The sequence below is a fragment of the Sardina pilchardus genome, chromosome 5, assembly GCF_963854185.1.
Source record: "Sardina pilchardus chromosome 5, fSarPil1.1, whole genome shotgun sequence".
Classification (NCBI taxonomy): Eukaryota; Metazoa; Chordata; class Actinopteri; order Clupeiformes; family Clupeidae; genus Sardina; species Sardina pilchardus.
Genome location: NC_084998.1, coordinates 8,660,853 through 8,676,624, shown reverse-complemented (window position 1 = coordinate 8,676,624; position 15,772 = coordinate 8,660,853). Strand labels below are relative to the sequence as shown.

Here is a 15,772-nt window from a genome sequence, read left to right as displayed (position 1 = left end):
AAAAAGCATATTCTCAAAATATCACATCACTCCTGTGACCCATTCGGATGGTATCCTTCCAAAAAAACCCAAAAAAACAAAGGCAAGAAACAAAATCCCCTTTACAAGTGATGGTAATCAATCAAATGTGTGTTTGGCATTTCTTTTTAACCTTCTTTGTTTATCATTTATTCTACTCCATGATGCAAATTCTTTAGATATAATCCTCTAAATAAAGACTGCAGGGTGACAGTGATTAGCACATCATTTGTCAGCTTCAGACAAAAAAACTGAGCCTTTGGCTAAATGTGCTGCATGAGAAAGCTTGCCAGTGTTCAACTATTCAATCAAAGAAAAAAAAGGAGAAAAAAACCTGAATAACATACTCTATGCTGACTGCCAACTGTGCAAAATAAATAAACAAGTTCATTGGTCTAAAACAAAGAATGCGCTTCAAAGCTGAAAAACTGAAATCAAACCAGCACGAGGATCTGAAAAGCCAGCGGCTTTGTTAGCGCATGTAAATATATGTTTAAACCTTTGCTCTTACGCATAGACCCCACCCCTTTGATCACAGTGTAAATAAAATGGATTTAAAAACAGAGTTATTAAAGTCAGGAGCAAAAGAAAATCTTCAATATCCTTCCTTACCAAAAACAAATAAAGAAAATAATAAATACATTGCATCCAAGCTGTTGTTTACAATATATTAAAACTGCTGCATAATATATTTGTTTATCTTTATAGCATTTAGATATAAAACTCATATACAATAACTCAATAACAAAAAAAGACATCCTGAAAGAATGATAAAAAGAAGCTTAATTAAGATAATGTTGTATGTGTAAACACATAGGAGTTGTCAGCGTCACATTCAGTTCACTCCTCACGCTCAGTGAGAAAAGCCGAGATACAATGGAAAGAAGTGCAGACCCCCCCCCCCCTCCCCATAGACACACACACCACACCTACAAGGCCAGAGCATCCACCCCCCTCCTGTACAGACCCCCCCCCCCCAACTAACGTGATACTTCTCTCCAGCTTCTCTCCAAGGTGCTCCTCAGCATTAGAACGTAGGGGGAAAACACTACTGTTACATTTAATTAGGGGGGTTCAATGACAAAAATATGATTCATTTAGCTAAAGCCTAATCTTTCAATAAGAAAATATTTGAATGCACCTAGCAAATAGTCCACATATATCGATGCCTGAACAAAATCACTGAGCATGGGGAAACATTATGATTATTGCCATCTTCATCCATTTTTGTTGTATATTGCATATTTTGCAAAACAGATCAAATGAAAACATTAAGGATGGAGGCTACCATGAAAGGAAAGTTGTTTCCCATACGCATACAATATATATCATATGTAAAAAAAACGTTCAATCTTCCTCCTACTAAAGCAAAGTGCTTTCTCCTATATGACATAATATTGGGGCTTTGTCAATAACTAACACATTTCAAATCTGAGAGCATATACTGTATCAGTGTCCATGCAAGCCAAACTGGTCAAATAATCCCATTCATTCCGGTCAGTCATGTTAAACCCAACACCTAACGTAGCTTCAGGTTAGTTGGTTGCATGGCTGTTTCCTCAGCTTTACTTTTAACATTAACTCACACAACTCTTTGCTGAACCTCACAATGAAGTTATCCTGAATATCAGCATGTCATTAGACTGAGACTGGAAGCCAAATAACACACATATTGATATTCAGTAGAAAGAGAACAACCTTCAGTATGATATTGCTTTTCCCCCCTACAACAAGTTCATTAAACAAGACGCTCACTTTTGTTGTATCTTTGGCTCCGCCAACAAACATTACTGTTCCACAAGATTGCAACCCAATCGTCTATGGTTCTCAAGCAGCACATGAGCTGACCACAGCTTAGGTCTGTTAAACGGAGAGAGCAGTAAAACGTGGCTGTGCTGCCAATCATCAGAACGTATGGAATATGCCTCCTGTCCAGTCAAGCCACTTGACCAGAGAACAGCTTATCTGAGCTTGACACGGTGTGTAAAATGACCTCTTCCCGGGGATAAATGTCTGCCTTTTTAATTAACTTCATCACAGAAAGACACTTATATTCCTCTTAATCTCTCTCTGTCTGTCTTTTTGAGAAATTAGATATCTACAACGGCGCAGCCAGAGAGAGTAAAAAGCTTTGCACAAAGACGGCTATTCTCAGAGACTCAAACAGGGCATTTCAAACCCCGGCTTAATGAGGCTGCCATTCTCTCAGTGGGTGGCTTCCGGGACATTTCAAAGCCAACAAACTGTAAGGAATCCCTACATGAAAAAGAGACGCCGGAGCGTCAGCTTTGTTTACTTGTTCAAATTCCTCCTCCTCCCGTCGCTGAGCACTGGAGCCGAGGCACCTGTGCACGACGAGGCCTTCTTACTACACGGACATTTTTTTTAATCTCCAAAAATGTCAAACGTTTTTCTTTTTTTTTTTTAAGTTATACAAAAGATATGACAGGCTAATCGTCACGGCCTTCTCATAACTAGGCTACACTCTTTTGACCTACACTTGACCAATCCTTTGAAACAATCATAGGTTTGGACCTCCAGTTTCAAAAAAATGATGTTTTGTTGTGATGTACAGTATGTAGCTGGCACTGCATTTGGGAATAAGTGCTGAGATTAAAAAGTAAAGACGAGAAAAAAAAACAAAAGTACAAGAGTAAAAGTAAAACAACGGGGCTGTATATCTCTTAAGGCTGCCGTTCCAGTCTTTTCAGCAGTGAGGGTGACACTTGGCTGACTCCATGTTTGTATGAGTGTGTATTTGTTTGCCACTATTTGCTTTCCAGTATTCCTTCTGTCCTGTGTGTGTATGGTGTGGTGGTGGTGGTGGGGTCATCTTGGGAGAGGGGGGGGGGGGGGGCAGTGAGTAGGGTCTGTGGGGGAATGTAATGACATGGCACTTGGTGCAGATTGACAGGCATTGTGACAGACACTGCGCCTCCTCCTCCTCCTCCTCCTCCTCTTCTGTCCTCCTTCAGTAGTATGGCACTAACACACGGGCTCATCCACACGGGCGCCAGGATTGGCTCCATGCCCCCCACCCCATTTCTGCCACATCAGCACGGGAGGCATCCATCACCAGCTGCTGCTGGTTAGGCTGGCATTTTTAAAAAATCCTTTTTCTTAAAACAAATAATAATAATAATTTTAAAAAAAACAACATGGCACAGTCTCGGACACGAGGCAGTGCCCACAACGTGAGGTGTCCATGCTGTGGCTCCAGTTATACAAGAAGCCTCCTAGAAACAGAGGCAAAAGAGAGAGAGAGAGAGAGAGAGAGACAGAGAGAGAGAGAGAGAGAGAAGTAGATCAAGCAGGAGAGCAAGGAGGTGTCGAGGTGACATTTTCTTCGGTGGTCAAGAGATGATCGGCATATGATGGTGGCGGACGTCCAGTGGGTGAGCAGCTTCATCTTTCCCCATCTCTCCGTCCGTCCTTCCTTCATCCATCCGGTCACCTCGCGCAGCCTCCAAGCTCTGGCCTCCCTCACTTGTTGACCTGTGGTGGGCACAAAACAGACAGGGTGGTTAGCGGTTTCAGGTGGGGGTGGAGGGGTGGTGGTGGTGCTGGTGGTGGTTGACTTCCCTCCAGGACATTCTCATGTAATTATCGTGGCACAGCCACTCGCTGCCATCTGTCTCGTTCTCCCCGCGGGCTGTCCTGAGAACAGCGTGCCCGTGGGGACCCCCTCCGACACATAAACAAGCCTCCGACTCTCCATCACTACAACGCCCTCCGACACACACACACACACACACACACACACACACACTAACAACCTGATTGACATCTTTAGGGGAAAAAAACACAGTGTTTAGGACTGATCCACCACTGTGACGCTCCAAACTGAGCTCGTCTTTGTTTGCGGCAGCTAATTTAGTTTTCCTAAATTATTCAATTATCTCCGAGAGGAAATATTTGCTAGTATTATTCCTGATTACGGTGCTATTATTCCGCTGTGGATGTGAGAGAGTACAATGGGATGGGATTACTGCGCCGGGCCTGTTTGTTTGTTGCTTTCCCTTTTGTTTAGTCTTGACAAACAGACACAAACAAGCATGTGCACAGACACACACACAGACACACACACACACACACACACACACACACACACACACACACACACACATGCGCACACACACAAAGAGAAATGTCCCAATGGGTAGGTTGAATGTAGTAGCTCTGTAATTGGCTTTCATGCTGGATTACAGAATTTGAACAATTATTTTCTCTTTGTCTCCCAAAAGCTATTGAGTCACTTTAGTGGGAGGATCCACAAATCCCCTCTGGTTAGTGATGAATCACAAACTGCATCAGCTGGTCATATTTCAGATTACAGGCCATTTACATTTGTTTGGGGTATTTTAAACCATGTTGTTGCCCTTGTAGTGTAGATATTAATGTGCATAAGCACATTTACAATGCGCTAGGCCAAATTGTGTGATTAATAATCAGTCTAGCTCTTCAGGCAGCTGACTGAACTAAACAACTAAATGTAGCAGAAAATCTTAAATTAATACACAGACACACACAGACACACACACACACACACACACACACACACACACACACACACACACACACACAGAGAAAGCAATGAGTACACAGAAAAGGAACCCTAACGTTACAGCTGACCTGTGCGTGTTGGAAACGTATTGTGTGTGCATAGCTGTCTTAGCAGGCACAGATGGACATGGGAAAGCAACGCAGCACTAGTCTGCCCACATCCTCTGGCCTCTCTCCTCTCCTCTCCTCTGCTCTGCCCAGCACCGCCCTGCCCTGCCCTGCCCAGCACTGCCCGCTGGCTGTCTGTGGTCGCCAGGCCTCGCCATGCTCTCCAGCTCTGCTCGCCGCCGCCGCACCACAACGCGCGCCAGTCAAGGCCCCCGTGACGCAAGTGACCCGTGTTATGGGAGCCGAGGACAGTGGAATGAAGGCCTGGCCTTGGAACCCTTCACGAGAATTCATGCAACCACTGCTATGCAACGCAATGCAAAACAGCAAAAACCTCCGCTGTGGTCACTGGACACTGGTGTGGACACTGGACGTGGACGTGGACGCTGGGCACTGGGGTATTTTTAGCTCCACTGATGGGATTAACTCGCTGAGTAGCAATGTGGATCAATGAAAGGTGCAGAGGATCACTGCGGCCTGATCCTAATAAAATATACAGACAGACCTAGACAGACAGAGATGTATTTCCTCCTTGTAGGGCAGTCCCCTCTCTGTTGTAAAACGCTAATGCACTAGGCATCAGAATAGAGAGGCTCCATTTTGTGCTGGTAGCCTTTGGTTCATTCCTTACATGCATCTAAATCAACTCTCGTCTCGCGCACAGTTTGCAACATATAATAATATCCTAAATTCACACACAGGCTCTTTGCTGCACAACTGAATGGTAAATCTTTAAAATCCCCATGACAGAAAATCTGAAGAAATACTGGCCATAGTTGTGATTAATCTCCATTCGTTTCTCATCTGAGCAGCACAAGTGTGAATAAGCGCTATGTGCGGTGGCGGTGTTAGTCTGTGGTTAGAGCCACACTGCTCTATGGAGGCACTTAATTGGATCCCAGCTTATCTGATACCCATTGAGGATTGCATCACCCAAGATTAATGGTTGATGGTGCATTATGGCTTAAGTGATTAAGATGCCCTCTGAATGAAACGACCATCGCTCTTCTCTCTCTCTCTCTTTCTCCCCATCTCTCTCTCATTTACTCTCTCTCTCTCTCTCTCCATGCCACTCTCTCCCTCTCTCTCTCTCTCTCTCTCTCTCTTCCGTCTCTGTTCTCTCCATCTGTGTTAGGGCATCCACAGTACACTACTGCCACAACTCATCCGCATCGCCTTCCAGGCTTAATGTAACCAAATGGAGTCCCGTCCACAAAGACGACCACCCTAGCCCTCCCACTCCCCCCCGACGCATGGCGTCCGCATTAAAGCCTGTCCTCGTGACGGGCTCCTCAGTGGAGGCGAAGGACCGCCATTAGTTACGTAACGCTGTCTCCTTCACCAGCCACGACCCTATGGACTGCATTGATCTGTGTATACATCCATTCTGCTGTGGTGCGGGGGGGGGGGGGGGGGAGGCCACACATATCAAGCATTTGCCTAATACGTTCAGGCTCAAATGATCCAGCCCCAAGGCCACGGTTAACAATCATTCGCGAGGAGACAGCCATTGATTTTTTTCTCCCCCCCTTTTTGACTTCCTCTGCTGATTTTCAGAGCAGAGAGAGGCGGTTTGGAAAGGCTGCAGAGTTATGAGTTCATAGTCATAGCAGTGCACCAGTTTTACGATCGCCTTTTTCACAAGGAATTCACAATTTCTCACAAAATGAAATCTGTTGGGGTGTTTTGCCTCTTAAATAAGATTAGCCTTCTTTTATGGAGCCACTGAGATGTAAAAATCTCAGAAATGCGGATCTTGTCTAAAAAAAAAAAATGTGTGTAAGATCTTTAAGCATTACTGCTCACAGTTTCAGAGGCCTCTTGGTGTTTCTCATCCGGCTGTCCACAAAGAGAGTGTTGACCGTACCGTACCCCCAGGGCAAATGACATCATTCTTAACACATACTTCACCATTCAGGCCAAAAACAACCCCTCTCACTCACAGCAGACCACTGCTGAAGGGTATCGGAGGAAGATGTGAAATGGGCAGCGCCCCTGGCACATGCCTCCACAGCAGGGCTCCGTGCCAGCCTCGGACACAAACGCCAACAGGAGGCTGGGCGTGTAATCTCCTGCCCCCTGTGTCACGGCGCGATAACCTTCCACAGAGAAGGCACAATAACATGAAAGGGCCAATCCGTGCCCCTCGCAATCAGGCCGTCTGGGCCGCTATCTTGTTATTCTGCGCCGTGTGATACTCGCCGGCATTGCATTGTCTCGGCCGGGGCCAAGGAGCTGGTGAGGTGAGACCTGTTTCCTGAGTGCAAGGCCCATTTCTCTCTCTCTCTCTCTCTCTCTCTCTCTCTCTCTCTCTCTCTTTCTCCCCGTCTCTCTCTCACACACACTCTCTCTCTCTCCCTCTCTCTCTCTCGCTTTCTCTCTCTCTCTCTTTCTCCCCGTCTCTCTCTCTCACACACACTGTCTCTCTCTCTCTCTCTCCCTCTCTCTCTCTCTCGTTCTCCCCGTCTCTCCCTCTCCCCTCTCTCTCTTGGTCTTGAGACTAAAGGGGCACACACCGGTAATTGCCCGGCGGGGCCCCATGCGGCGGGTGGCGGCGGGTGATAAGGAGGGGAAGGGGAAGCGAGAGGAAGGGCAGCGCGGCCTTGACAGGATGCCAACATATTACGGCGCAGGGCGCAGGGCTTCTAGCGCCAAGAATGCCCCCCCCTCTCTCCAGCGTCCAGCTCCACTTGGCCGGAGACCTCGGGGGAGAGCGACTGTAAACGGCTACAGTAGCGCACTGACACTCACACTGGCCCTGAGTCAGGACAGTCACCAATGCCATTCAAACTTGAAAGAACGCCTTATCAAAACATGTTAACACATGGTGACATCTGAGAGATTCTTATTAGGAACGGTTGTTTGAGGAAAGTTTTGAGGATATATATATATAAATATTCTTCATCTTTCATAACACTCATTAAGTAAATTATACACACATTTCAGCTACTATTATTTTTAGTACATTAAACACATATTTCATCTTTGAAAAACACTCTGTTCTTGTATTCTGTTACATGTAAGTTCCAAATGATATACCCAGATATAATTTCCAGCTTGAAGATTTTAGCTTTAAGTAAGCTGTCGATGTGGGCCAACAGAATAATCCTGCTTTAGGAATGAGACTCTACTGGATGGCTTCCTAATAACCCCTGGGCAGCGCACACACACACTCAAGAAGTCTGGCAGCAAAGCGACTCTCCGAAACAGACACAGACACAGAAACAGACACGCAGGGCCTGGTGCTTACCTTCACTGAGGAGGGTGGCCTGGTAAGCTGGCTTATCCTGCGGAGAAAAGGAGAGAGTGACAATTAGACTAGAGCCGAGTACAGTGGAGTCTGGTCAAGTACAGTTCTATGGCTCATGTGACTATGGAATACTGAAGGGGCTGCAGCAAAGGTCTCTGAACAGGAGCCATAGTGGAACTCCACAGGGAATGGGGGGGGGGGGGGGGGTTACAGTGTCTGTGTGGGGCCTCAACCTGATGGGTTTCATACTTAGACAGGGCTCAGTGAGGAAGCAGCCTTGCGTTTACAGTTTCAAACAGGCAAGCCATCAAACTCCATCCCGTCCAGTTTCTCTTGTCTAATGCCAGCTCTGCTCTTCAGTTCAGTGTTTCATTCTGTCACTTCTACTGTAACCCCCCCCACCACCCCTCCCCTTTTCCTTCTCCTCTCTCTCTCTTTCTCTCTTTCCCTAATCCCCTCATCCCTCTCTCTCTCTCTCTCTCTCTCTCTCTGTTTCTCTCTCTGTCCATCCTCCTCTCTGTTCCTGCGCTGGCTCGTTGGCACCAACACTTCAGCGCGCTTCACGCCAATCTGTTCGCCTCGCCCGCAGCCCTGCTGCCACTGGACTAGTGACTTGGGCACGCTCCCTCACCCATGGCCACATTCATGAAGCAAACTGTAGTGGTGGTGATGGTGACGGTGGTGACGGTGGTGATGGTGGTGATGGTGGGGGTGAGGGGGCAATATGCCTTCGGGCATCATGCCCAGTGGTGCCAGGGCAATAAGAACAGATGAAACAAATAAGATCTCATGCACGTGATATGGGACTGAGGGGGATGGGGGGGGGGGGGGTCGATGAGGGGCGGTGAGGGGGGCATCAATGTGCCTAGCCGGGGCTACTATAAATAGCGTCGCCGCACTTAAAAAAAGGGAGCGCTAACAACCTGGAAGTAATGGAGCCCCGACGAGAGTGCCGCAAATAGACAGCGAACGCTTGGCTGGAGCGCTCCTTCTGCTCCCCGGGCCGTATAAATAGAGCGGGATGTCTAAGGACAGCGCCGCCGCGCCGCGTTTGTTAGCATGCTGGAGCAATATTTATGAATCGCGGTCTTCTGAGCGTGAAGGAGCCGTTGTTTTCAACAAAAAAAAAGGGAGCGAGAGAGAAGAAGGAGGAGGAGAAATTGGAGTTATTTTCGCATGGAATACGTTGAGAAAGAGCAGTGAAGCTGTGGTTTGGACCATTAGGTTCCCTGTTCATTATTCAGACCTTTTTTTTCCGACATTCAGCTCATTTGAGAAAACAGTTTTTGGTGTTGCGTTTCAAGCATCCAATATATGTGCTGCTCAAAGAACTGAAAGTACAGAGATCCGAATAACAAACTCCGTTTCACATTCACGTTTCACAAACTGTATGGCATATCCGTAAAAAAAAGACCCACTTCAGAGGTTCTGTCTTGCTATGCTCATTCCTGAGGCGCTATCTGTTGCTGAGTGTGTGCTTGAGAAGGGATTGTGGTTTAGCTGCACAAACACTAGCTACCCACACACATCACTCTGTGGTCCGACATAAACCACAGGATTGACTTTTTTGATATATTTTGAGAGACAAACAAAACAGTTTCACTGTTTTGAAAGAAGAAATTATCAGTGTGGTGAAATCTACTATTTTCCAAGAAATTCTTACATTTCTAACATCTCAACACTCATGTATAACAGACAATAAGCATGGCTGTGACCTTCCTATTTCTTTTGAAGTTTAACGCACAAATGTCCAAATGCCTGGTGTAGCTCGGCCAATGGAAACTATCTGAATGGTCCAAGACAAATTGATTCTTTTGAGTGAATAGAGTATCTGGACATCAGCGTAGCCACTTCAAATCAATGCTTCTCAGCTGACTGGGCCCGAGATGTTCATCGTGATCAGATAGCGCTTCCTGAGAGCCACATTCCACCGTGATGACTGGGCCATCCTCCTATCCTGGCCTCTATTTACGCGGCTCCCCGCTGGGAACCCTGGGAAACGGTGGGAAAAATCGTGCGTGACGCGTAGCAACAACGTACGGTCTGCAGGGGAAACCCTGCTCAGTGAACACTTGTCTGCCACCGAATGCCTCCTTCGAACAGGAAGGAAGTCATTTCTAGGAGGCCAGCCACAGAGGAAGTCCACTTGATAAAATAATGCTCCCCTCTTTCAAAAACCAAAAAAAAGCTGCATTGCACGGATGGCCAAGGCATTGTGTTTGTTTTACCCTTTTAAGGCAATGAGATGGCAGACTATGACAAAGCCCAAAGGCATGACATGCACTCCTAGCACCATCAGGAAGCGACAAAAAAAAAAACCCTGTTTGTCTGCCTGTTAATATATGCTGAAGGCGGCAGCTTATAATGGGGAAAAGCAAGCAGTCAGGAGCCATGTGACTATGTTAGTCTTTAGTGAGAATAGCTGGCGTAAGCAGGAGAGAGGACTCCGCTGATGGGCTGAGGGGTTCCTCATGAGATGGTCAGAGTCTGTTCTTACTCGATGTCTGGTGTGGAGCTGACCCCTGTCCTGTGCTGATCTCTGTCTATCTCCAATCTGAAAATACCAGATGTGGTGTTTAGAGACTGGCAACGTCCAACACCTCACAGACGAGGGGGAAAATGTGTAATGGACTTTCAAATGGACTTTCAAATGGCAATGGAATGCAATGCACTCTATCTAAATAATCAATGAAAAATCACAAAGTATCTACAGTAATGTGCTGTCCACAAACTGTCCTCAACTCTGCAAAGCAGATACGTATTGCCTATTGTGTCATATATCTATACATCTAGCACTGTTTCTTATTTTTTATCCATCATAGTATTTAGGAAAACAGGAGATCAAGGTGCTTACTGTTTATCAGCCTTTTCCCGGTCGTCGAGGAAGAAGAGGGCCGTGGCGAGGAAGAACATCCCTCCCAGGACGATGACGAAGGGGCACAGCATGAGTGCGTAGCCCAGGCTCAGGAACTGCCAGAGGACGGACGTCTTGTAGCTCTGCTGTAGACTGTCGGAAATCTGCGGAGAGAACACACACACACACACACACACACATCAGCACTGATGGCAAGGTCTCACATCCCGCTGCAGAAAGTCTTTCTTTTCTCAATCTCCTTCACATGTTCTAGAAAAATCTATGGAGCCCGAGTTTCAACTGCTCACCCTCAGGCTCTGTTTCCTGTAGTCGTGACTTAATTAATTAATTACAGGATGGGTGTGAATATCAATCTGCCATACTGAGGCAGTTAACTGATTGTTGTTCTCACTTTAGAGCTTTGTAAAGCAAAGAAACCCACCAGTGGAGACTGTCAGTCAATGTCAGGTAGATTTCTATAAATCAATGAAAGTTTCAACAAACAAAATGAAGACATTGATTTAAAACCCGAAGGAAACGTGAGAGCTGGTGTATAAACAGTGCTTTTCACATTCCCACTGGTGTCTCTCAGGGCTGGAAAAATGAACATGATGGAATTCGGCGGAGAAAATGGGTATGAAAAGAAGCTAATGAATATGAAACGAGTTTTTAAATCAAACTAAAACAAATAAAAATGAGCAATTTCCACTGCAGATGAAACCTAATTGGAAGCACTTAAATAATGCATAAATACATATTTTAGAGAAGCAAACCCTCTTCATTAAAAGTATAAACCTTTAACCTAAAAATGTATGGGGGGAGGGGGGGGTGGGATTCCGCTACGGAATGTTGTGTGAAGTGCTGACGCAGGCAAATCATTTCCCAGCATGCCCGTGAGTGCTTTGGAACGCGGTGGCACATGCCTGGCCTGGACACCAGGAAGTGACCCTGGTCTCGGCTCCATTCTGCTGACTCACCTAGAGATTATTGTCAGGTGAAGTGCCCCTCTGGAGCCTCAGCGATTGATTGGATTGGCTTAATGCACCAAGGCTTTTGCTATGGGCTTTGAATGTTGCAAAATCAACCTAATAGCAACGCATAGATTATCCTTAATGACCGGGACGTGTAAGTGTAAGTGCCACGGTACGCATAAATGCTGATGTGTGTGTGTGTGTGTGTGTGTGTGTGTGTGTGAGTGTGTGTGTGTGTGTGTGTCAGTGTGTGTGTGAAAATGCACGCACATAACCCAATGTGTGGGCAGGGAAAATGGATAAATATACTCAAAATGAAACACAGACATGTTTAATTTCACATGGATCGGTCAAAAAAAAAGGAACAACACTTTAGTAATTTGATTTAAAGGTAATTAAATAGCAACCCACTTTGCCTCAGGCTGTATTAATCTTGATCGCAAATTCAAAAATGAAGTTGACACAAGATTAACGTTGTAATGACACATTTGTGAGCAGGAAACGTTTTTCCCATAATGGCCTCTGGACGACTTTAAAAACGCTATACCTGCTGCTCTGGCACTGTGGGGGCACAGAGAGAGCCCGCCAGTCAAAATGGCTCGAAAATTAACATAATTTTCACATTATACAATCTCTCATTTCCTTGTTTAAGCAAGTGGAACTGAAATTTCAAACCCACTTATGAAGACTGGGCCCTGTCTCCCTGGCGGAGTAGTGTGTGTGTGTGTGTGTGTGTGTGTGTGTGTGTGTGTGTGGACTGAAACACCCAGCCTCGGTGCCAGCGGCCCACTCCAGCGAAGCAGGGCGGGGTGGGGGGGCGGTCCCGTTCCGCTGAGGCTGCCATTAGCAGAATGAGGCGTGTGAAATTTGGAGCCGTGACTCGAGACTAGTCTAGAATTCGGCCCACCAGGGTAGGTCTGCGTTACCTGAGGAAGGTGGGCATAAATAAACGGCTCCATCGAGGTGCTACAGCCTCGGGGGGGCGTGGCGGGGGTTTTTTGTCTCATAGTTGAGGTTTGGTGTTTTTCTTCCTCGCAAGGATGACTAGAGTGTGTGTGTGGGTGAGTGGGGGGCCTGTCGGCCTGCCTGCCTGTCCCTGCAGATCTGCCCTGTGGTCGCGAAGTGCCGAGCAGCTGGTGTGGTTTTCCTGTGGGAGATCCGCATGCTGAAGTTGGAGAAGTGTGTGTGTGTGTGTGTGTGTGTGTGTGGTGAGGGGTTCTTGTCAACGGAGTGTAAAAAACGTCACTTCCTTTGTCACACTGACTCGCTAAAGCCTCCAGCATGACATGGCAGGATCAGCAGTGACGCTTTTGCGTGCCGCGTGCGTCAGCAGGCCTGCCGGAGAGAGCTGTGACCTGCTACTGCGGAGCGGAGTCGTGTCCTGTATGTCTCGCCTCCGGGGGCCCCTTTATCAGTCCCTCACAGGAGCTCCCCAATCAGGGGACCCCAGGGGCCCACCTGCCCTCCACCCACCCACCACACCACACCACACAGGGGCCAAGACTCTGGCTGCGATGGACACACAGTAGGGGTTGAGATACACCCAGCATGCCAGTGGAGCCCTGTCACAGATGACGCAATGCCCTCTGTAAACAAAACAAACAAAGAAAAAAACCCTCCCCTGCGAAACACCTCTATCATTATTAACAAGGAGCTGCGAACGTGCTCGTCTGGCATTTTGAGCGATTTGGAAACGCCTGCTCCGCGAGGTGGAATGTGGAGCCTGGGTGGTACTGTGGACTACTACCGTACCTGGAACTTAACCCTTGTGGTCGCCGACTTGTGACGTTACCCCTCGGATGAAAAAAGACAGAGTATCCCACACACAATGTGCGGTTTCTGTTGAGATGCTTAGGCCGGCTGCTGGCAGAGAGAGGCCCAGCTTAGGTAATAACAGGAAAGTCTTGGGGCCGGTGCCGCATTACATAAGCCTATATAGTCTTGCAAGGCAAAACAAGCCAGCCAGTTGAGGATGGGCCGAGAGCTCCAGAAAACACAACATTATGTCACCCTCATTTCCAGGGCATGTGTTGTGTTCCTCCTGGTGTTTATGTTCCTTTTCGCTGTTGTTGTTACTGTTAAGGGGTCTTTTCCCCCTTCTGGGTCCTCGCTCTACCTGTCTTGCTTCCTCCTGCTGCGATGGTAATTGCTTCTTTCGTCGCTAATTGCTAATTTGAGATGGCAGTCTCAACGGCTCCTTCTGTCAGTGCTCCCACAGAGCCCGTGGTGAGCCTCTCTGAGTCCAAACTCTCTCTCTCTCCCTTTCTCTCTCTCTCTCTTTTTTTCTCTCTCTCTCTCTCTCTGTGTCTCTCTCTCTCTCTCGGTGCTGCTGCTGTGTAAGTCTACTCAATGCCTCCAGGAACGTGAAGCACAACTCCATGTCTTGTAAATGTCAGAGTCAGAGACAGGCGACCAGAGCAAGTGGCGTGCTTCCAGGGCCTGTCATTCAACTCAACTATGACTCACCACTCTTAGGCCTGAACAGGAAACAAGCCACTGTACCCCCCCCCCCCCCACACACACACACACACTCCCCACTCACTCCTCACTCCTGCTACGTGATAAGGAGGTGGCTGGAACTGTTCAGTGCTACCTCAGGCTTACCACCCGTGCGTACAGCTATGCTGCCCTGTGTGTGTGTGTGTGTGTGTGTACGTGTGTGTGTGTGGGTGTGTGTGTGTGTGTGTGTTTGCACATGAGAGTGGCAGGCTCCGTCTGCAACAATGGCTCCCGTGGGGGCTTGACCCGCGGTTGGAGTCACAAGTGGCAGGGCTTGAGGAGGGGTGTGACGCCGCTCGGGGAAAAGGTCTGCGGTGTTCCTGTTCGGAATGGGTGGAATGTTCGACAGTAGCCAGACATGTAGGTGGAGTAGTGTGTGTGTGTGTGTGTGTGTGTGTGTGTGTTTGTGAGAGTATGAAAGGCACTGTATGAGAATAATAAGGGAAAACTGCTCATGTCTGATAACAGCGTTTAAGGGACTTATAAATACACACACACAGACACACACACACACACACACACACACACAGAGACACACACAGCCTTGAGAGTTCTAGTCAAACTGGCATATCCTGGAACCTTCCACAGAACAGGCAGTGTCTCCTCCTGAGGTAGACTTGAGAGAAATAAAGATGGACAGGAGCCTCATAGCCGCTGTAGTCAAACGCTTCCCGCTGTTCATTTACATCCCCTCAGACATTACTGTCATTGTAACGTTGTGATTTCCCCTCTCAAATAACCTCTACGCTCTGGTGATGAGAGCAGTCCGGAACATCAGTCTGCACGGAATATTCCGGATGACAGAGGACGTCGGGAATGTGTTTGGCAAGATACATTTGAACAAATCACGCTCGTTTGCAGGATGGCGGGGGTACTAACAAGCTTCAATGCCGCGGCTGGTCAGCTGAATTATGTGTCTGGCGTCGCAGACGCTGGAGCTGTCTGCACAAGTTGTATTTCAAACCTGTGTGTCTCTCGACCTTTCAAACAAAATAAAAAAAAAATGTACTGTATATAAAAAAACGTCTATGACAAATGGGACGGCAGCTGACCATAACAGCCTTTTAATCATCTTTAGACCCCGCGTAAAAAAAAAAAAATGCCGGGCCTGTGATTCAATTAGGCACGGAGAGGAGCGGAGCGGAGCCGGAGAGGAGCCGGCGAGGATGTGGAAGTTCAGGCGGGTTAATTGCGGAACACCCTGCTGTGCTGCAGTAGCAGCAGTGGGAGCACAAAACATCTTGTGTCAAACGGACTTGAGAAACGGCCGAGTGCTTTGCGCCACACCAAAACTTAATTCACAACGAAAAAAAAAAATAGAGAAATAGAGAGCCAAGCAAGGAAATGGGCCAATTCTGCGTGTGTGGAAGCACAAACATTGAAGATGTGGTTACTTCTTGCAGATTTCCACGACCATATTCAAAAATTCATCTCTAGAAAGTACAATGATCTGCGGTTTGCTTCCCGAAAGCATTGTTGAACTACTACCAATACCATCTGTAGATGATA

At 47.3% G+C, this 15,772-nt stretch overlaps 1 protein-coding gene across 4 annotated transcripts in view; it reads right to left on the bottom strand.

Annotated features, from left to right (window-relative positions):
• Window positions 1–1,572: 1,572 nt before the first annotated feature.
• The window catches only part of spns2 (SPNS lysolipid transporter 2, sphingosine-1-phosphate), an 89,563-nt gene continuing 75,363 nt past the window's right edge, over window positions 1,573–15,772 (bottom strand). For 2 of the 4 annotated variants that reach the window (XM_062536271.1, XM_062536273.1), the window contains 4 exons: window positions 10,794–10,957; window positions 10,437–10,493; window positions 7,940–7,976; window positions 1,573–3,513 (listed from right to left, as the gene is read on the bottom strand). In XM_062536271.1, coding sequence (XP_062392255.1) covers window positions 3,502–3,513; window positions 7,940–7,976; window positions 10,437–10,493; window positions 10,794–10,957 — 270 coding nt within the window. In that variant the 3' untranslated portion in view covers window positions 1,573–3,501. The remainder of the gene's footprint in view (window positions 3,514–7,939; window positions 7,977–10,436; window positions 10,494–10,793; window positions 10,958–15,772) is intronic. The other 2 variants (XM_062536274.1, XM_062536275.1) reach the window with 1 other exon arrangement.